Source organism: Phaenicophaeus curvirostris, chromosome 13 (genome assembly GCF_032191515.1).
Source record: "Phaenicophaeus curvirostris isolate KB17595 chromosome 13, BPBGC_Pcur_1.0, whole genome shotgun sequence".
In the NCBI taxonomy this organism is placed as follows: Eukaryota; Metazoa; Chordata; class Aves; order Cuculiformes; family Cuculidae; genus Phaenicophaeus; species Phaenicophaeus curvirostris.
Genome location: NC_091404.1, coordinates 10934121 through 10940656, shown reverse-complemented (window position 1 = coordinate 10940656; position 6536 = coordinate 10934121). Strand labels below are relative to the sequence as shown.

The 6536-nt window shown below is 39.9% G+C and overlaps 1 protein-coding gene across 2 annotated transcripts; it reads right to left on the bottom strand.

Moving 5' to 3' along the window:
• Positions 1 to 249: 249 nt before the first annotated feature.
• Positions 250 to 5895, bottom strand: SLITRK4 (SLIT and NTRK like family member 4). 2 transcript variants are annotated; one of them, XM_069867486.1, is made up of 2 exons: positions 5022 to 5895; positions 250 to 4920 (listed from the first exon to the last, which is right to left on the bottom strand). In XM_069867486.1, exon 2 carries the CDS (start codon positions 4868 to 4870, stop codon positions 2360 to 2362), a length of 2511 nt encoding a protein of 836 aa, XP_069723587.1. In that variant the 5' UTR covers positions 4871 to 4920; positions 5022 to 5895; the 3' UTR covers positions 250 to 2359. The 2 variants fall into 2 exon arrangements, with proteins under 2 accessions (XP_069723587.1, XP_069723588.1); XM_069867487.1 differs by having other exon boundaries at positions 5518 to 5895.
• Between the last annotated feature and the right edge of the window lie 641 nt (positions 5896 to 6536).

Sequence of the window (6536 nt, the reverse complement as noted above, 5' to 3'; positions counted from 1 at the left end):
CATAGTCTATCATGTCAGCACATCTTTAACATTCCTTAATCCACAGACTCTGGATGTAATAAACTCAAATGTTCTTCAAGCCTTGGCGATGTACTGTACCATTGGACAACCAAGAACTTCTAATATTAGAAATTCATATGTACATAGTATTCATGACCTGAAAATTCCTATGATACCCTGAATGAAGTAAATCATTGTGCATGGATAGCAGCAACTTTTTGAAAGAAACCTTGCCATTAATTTACCTGCTATAATTTTATTATCTGAAGTTATGTATATATTTTGTAGTATGGAGAAAAATAATAAAACATCCCTCTTTCTAAGTTACAAGACCATAAACAAATGTCTGAAAGTAGAAAAATGTTGTTACACTTTCTCTTAAATAAAGAAGCAGTGCTTTTTTTTTTGTAAACTTTGTTAAAAATATACTACAGGCTGTTTGCCAAATATGATTTCAGAATAAAAAATTTCCCAGCAGTGTCATGAAGTCCTGAAACTAGAAGTTTATAAAGGAAACAGCTGACACAGCCTTCTCCACAGGATTATTATTGGGTCGTGCTGTAATGTTTGCTAGTTTAAAATTAATTAAAAATCACTCTTGTTTATATCCTACTAATCTTAATTGATTTATGCATTCACTATAAAAGGTGAGAAAAGTTCTGGAACAAAGGAGATAGAGGGTCTTATCCAAAGGTCATTGAAATGTGTGAAAAAAATTCTTTTTCAAGTCAAAAAACTTGTGTTAATCTCATAGTATAGATTTGCTGTATGATGCTTTATCAATGTATCTCCATTCTCAACTACCAGTAAGAGACAGTGGGATTTTCTATTCTCTTGACTACTTTTTTTCCTTAGCTATTAGATTCAGCTTCCACAAAGGCAAGTGTTTACTCTCTAGGTATGAGCTACACAATACTCTAGACTGAGACCACTACGTTCATTTTACACTATGGTTTTAGACACGATTTGCCATATGGTTCACTGTTCTGATCAATTTTTTTTTTCTGACTGACAGCAGCCAGATACTAACAGAAAACTTATGTGTGTATAATTAAAATATTACCCTTTCAATGAATTCCTGCAAATACTTGTAGTGAAAATTATTTAGTTTAAGCTGTTAGACCCTGATAAGCAAGATAACTGATGGTAAGTAATTGGCTGAGACACAATACTAAAAACCTAAAGAATATTTTAAAATGCACCATTGGTAACAAATCTGAAATAAGATAATATGGTAATTTCACAATAAAGTACAGAACAATTTATTATTATTATTATATCTGATCACTTAATTCTGGATAATTTTACACATTACATCTCCAGTTCTTGTTTGGTATATTGTTCTGTTTTTATTTATACTGAATGATTAATGCATTGTGATCAGGAAAGCAAGTCAGGCATATTAAATACATATTAAGGAGTACATATTTTTCCTATTTAGTATACAAAGTATTTCATAAATATGAATTATATTACAAAAATAATTTTTGCTACGCTCACACAGTAAGCACTTTGATAATTTTGGACAACCTGTTGGGGTTGCAAGTGTTTCACATAACTAAGAAGGAACTCTAGATTTAATTAGAGATGAGTCTTACAACAAATTCTGCATAAACATCAAATATTTTCTTCAGATGCCACAAATACTGCAGAAGTCAGTTTGAAGTATTTTCTTTCTTGGTTTTCTTTTTCTTACTTTTATGTATAGACATGTATGCTTCAAGTGGTCAAATTTATTTCATAGGTATGTAATGCATGGTATATTTTAAACAAATATTTGCACAATTTAACATTATAATTCCAGTGGTTTCAAGATGCAGGTCATAAATGTAACCAATTTACACATACTATTGAATGTTCTCTCTTTGCATGCTTGTTACTTTTCAGATAATCTTTAAACAGTGCCATTACAACACCACAAATCAAAGGATTATTCCAGTTCCACCAACTTAAATCCACGTGCAGGATGGAAGGACCCAGCTGAGGTACAAATACCAGTACCGAGTTTCTTGTGTTTGTTCTAACAAAACACAAGGAGACGATGGTTTTGCATTTAAGGTACAAAACATATATGCCTCTTGAGGTTAAATTCAGTGTAACGTGTATAAAGCATCCCTTTGGCAATAGAGTTTGCAGTATCCCTACAGAATTCCACAGGGTATGAGCTTTATGTAGTAAAATCTATTAAGGAAATTCTCCTCTACTTGACAAATCATACGGAGCTACAGTTAATCAGACACCCTTGGACACACCTGCCTCTATGCCTATCAATATAATATAGTATTTGGAAGTTAAAAGTCAATGAAAGGCACTTTCATCATTAAATAAATGTCCTCTGTAGGCAATAAGATTGCATGACCTATATTTTATTCAAAGCTGTTTGTTCTTCAAGGACTTGTAGGTAGTCAGGTGAACCTTGAAGTTTAGCTTTTAGTTCAAAATATTCACTTTTTCTTTGTTCTACTACAATTTTACTATGATTACCACCTATTAAAGATTTCTTGTTTTTTCTGTCTTGTTGTTTCTCTGGATAACGTATTTCAAAGCCACTGACCCCTATGCTGTTGTATTCTTTTTTACTTTCAAGATAATTTTGAATAAATACATTGGAATCCCTCCCAGGGAATAATTCATCCAGTTCATCGATTGTGCTAAGTCTTTTTCGGGTATCCACATGCAGTAAATCTTTCTCCTTGTCATTAATATTTCTCAGAATGACTTTTTGCCCTGGTGGGTCAGCAAACGTGAAGCCCGTTTCAGACTCTTTTAAGCCACAGGTATGACTTTTGCTCATCTGCTCAATAGTTTGAGGAATGAAGGCCTCTGCACCTAGTCCGTCTTTTTTGCTTGACTTGTGATCGTGCTTTCTTAGCTGCAGTTGCATAGAACTGCATTCTTGATTTCCAATCCCTTCATGCTTTACAGTTGGTTTTTTGTTGCGCCGAAGCACAAAAACAAGAAGACAAAAAGCAACAAAGACTGTTAAAATAAGCACAACTAATATGCTTAAGATTAGGATGGACAACGGAACTGGGCCACCAGGACTCCGAACTGGTCCCAGTGGTGTAGTAAAAGTAACAGCAGGCACAGGACTAGTGAACAGAGCAGATGGCTTGTTTAAAAGTTTAGGACAGAGGATCTCATTTTTCAGAGACTTAAGTTCAATGTTAGCAAACTGTACAGGTGTTTCACATTTCAATTCCTTCACCACAATACCTTCATTTAGCTTTTCAAGCCACAGTTTTAAAGCAACTAAATCACAAGTGCAGTCCCACGGATTACCTTCCAAATCTATTTGTGTAAGAGATTTTAGTTGATCAAGAACGCCACTTACAGGTAAATACATGAAATGATTGTTCCTCAGATTCAGTCTAGCAAGTGGTGCACCAGCAAATATGTACGCTGGCAAGCTTCGTAGAAGATTGTTGTTCAGGTAGAGCAACTGCAAATTTGGCATTAAATCAAAGGTGCCTGCAAGGATTTCTTTGATAACATTGTATTCCAAATACAGATATTGTAAGTTGTGGAGGCCAGCAAACATTTCTGGGCTCAGGCGCTCTATCTGATTGCCATTGAGATACAATCTCCGTAAATTTGTAAGGTTGCGGAAAACTTCTCCTTTGACCACTGAAATCCGATTGCTGCCTAAATGTAGCAAATCTAGCCCCTCAAACTCAATGAAATCTGTAGTGTCAACATCCTTGATATAATTGCCATTTACATGCAGTTTCTTGGCATTTAAAGGTTTTGGTATGAGTTCGGCCATTGACTCTATATTTCTTTCTTGGCAATTTACGCTTAATCCCAAGTCTGAAGGATGTGTTTTGCAAACACAGGGGACTGGACAAGGAGTTAAAGGAGGCACCCTGGTCTGGTAAGATACGATTTGACTGAGATTGCGATTAGAGAGTGCTTTGCCTGCTACTATCCCCGAGATCTTAGAAGGATTTGTAGTCTTTGGCGGCTTCGTGACTAATCTGTGCACTGATGTTTGAGTGGTATGGCCATTAGGTGTACTGTAACCAGGCTCCAGCTGCGAGGGAGGCAGAATGCGGACATCAAAATCACTTCCTGTCCCCATGGAACACAGCTCTTGCTTGTTGGTTTCTTTCAGCAGCCTTCCATATAAGTCACTGGGTGTTTCACAGATAGCTTCTCCAATGTAGATGTTATATGGCATGTTCTCCAGCCACGCTTTCAAAGGCAACAAATCGCAAGTGCAATTCCAGGGGTTGTCTTCCAGCTGCAATTCAACAATTCGCCCAATGTGTTCCAGAACTCCAATGTATGGAAGCTTCTGTATTCGATTCCCTCGTATATCCAGATGGGTTAGAGAAGCAAATCGAAAAATGTTATCGGGAAGGAATGAAATCAGATTGTCATTAAGGATCAGGACTTTCAGCTTGTGAAGCTTATTGAAGGCTCCCCGTTCAATAACCTTGATTAAATTGTAGTCGGCTTGGAGATACTCCAAGTTCTCTATGCCAAGGAAAGTGTCAGCTCGGAGAATCTTTAATTCATTGTTGTTCAAGTGCAACTGTTTTAATGCACTAAGACCCATAAAGGCCCCTCCCTCAATGTTCTGTAACTTATTATTACCCAGTTGCAAGGACACTGCATGTGTAAAATTAAGAAAAGTATTTGGATACAGAATAATTAGCAGGTTGTTTTGAAAGTTGAGGTGGTAAAAATTAGACCATGGTGGTTTAAGCTGATTTGGTCTGTAGACTGCAACCTTCTCACAGTTGACATAGAGTACATTCTCAACTGACACACAGGAGCAAACATTGCAAATTTCCACAGATATATCAGCATCTGCAGTTGTAGAAGAAACTGAAGATGACAGAACCAGAAAGAGCCACAGAAACATCTTCTTGTGATCAGCAAGCAACCTTAGGCTCCTGAACAAAGATAAAGAATCTAAAGAAGAAAGAAGGAAAGAAAAAAGAAAATGTTTTTCAGTTGTCATCACTCCAAAACATCACTTGGGTTAAAAATTGTATTCCACTGAGCTACTGTACCTGCCAAGGATTATAGATAAACTACAAGCACTGAATTTAAAATAATGTGAAAGATTTTAACAAGCAAACAAATACACAGGAGCCAGAATGATTTCAAATACAGAATGTAAACCTCTTTAGACAAACACAAATAACTCTGAGGTCTGTCAAATGTATTTCTGTCTCTTGTACATGACAAACGTGCATAACTAACAAAGTAAAACAACCAAAAGAGATTTCAATTTTATGCATATTTACTCTCCTCAGTCCTGCACTGCTTATACGTCTCCATGCATCTCAGGGATATTAACCACAAGCGCTGACGTTATGCATGCCGAAACATCTGGGCTGGGATACCACAATATAGGAAGCACGAAGATTCGGGCACAAAAAGCAACATCAGTACTCAATGTATGTATCTACAGCATCAGCACATACCGATATTCATTATGATAATAATGAGTCACTCAAGGGATACATAGGCATGCACACACACTGTTTCCGTCAATTATTATACCTAGTTTAAATCAATAGGTGGTAAACTGATTGCAGAAATACAACGAACTATCCACAAAACAAGATCAGCCCTGGGTGACCAATGGAAGCACACAGATACGTAAGAAGCATGCACAGGCTTACAGCCCCATCCCCAGGAATAACAACAATACCCTGGCTTGCAGGGCAAAGCAAAGCCACAATTCACCAGCCTGACGCTACTGAAACCCGAGAACAACTTTTTTTTTTTTTTTCTATAAAACATTATGCAATTTGCTCTTATCTCTGCACTGTTACAGAGGTGGCTTTCAAAACCCCTTCACATATAGCCAGGCCAGCTGAGCTGCCATTTTTTACGCAGAACTGGAGCCACAGCATTTCCCCTGAGTTAGAAGGTGGCTTTTTTGCTTTTTTTAAGAAAAAAAAAATAACCCAACTCAGTCAATAACCAATACATCGATCCCCCGTCTTTCGCATTCCCCTCGTTTCCCAACTTGTCCCTTTCATTTCCTGCCGTGCGAAGCCAGAGTTGGCAGGAGGGAGCCAGGATGGAAGCGGGAAAGCAGGAGGCAGCTGTGAGGAGGAGAATCGGGCTGGAGGGAGCCGCGAGGAGCGAGGATGCGCTGGGGGACCCGGCAGGGAGGGCAGCGAGCGATGAGGAGGAAGGAAGGGAGGACAGAAGGACAAGAGGGGGAGGGAAAACCGAGCGCAGGCAAGGAAGGAAGAGGGGAAGGGATGGCCGAAGGGGTCAAGGAGGCCGCGGAGAGGGGACCGCGGGGAGAAGAGGAGGCGAAGCAGCCGCCGCGGGTCCCCGCGGGCTCCCGACCCGACCCGACCGCGGCGAGCGAGCCCCTAGGGGCGCCCCGATGGCCCCGCGCCCCCACCGCTCCTTCCCCCTCCCCAGCCCGGGCGCCGTCCCTCCGCGTCCCTGCCTCGCCCCCGCTCCTGTCCCCTCTTCCTCCGGGGCCGGCGCCGAGCGGGCTGGCGGCGCGGCGGGTCGGCGAGCCCGGCCGGGAGCGCTGGCGCTACCGCAGCGTTTTG

Coding starts and splice junctions, on each gene's coding strand:
- SLITRK4 (XM_069867486.1), bottom strand. CDS start 4,870: ATGTTTCTGTGGCTCTTTCTGGTTCTGTCATCTTCAGTTTCTTCTACA.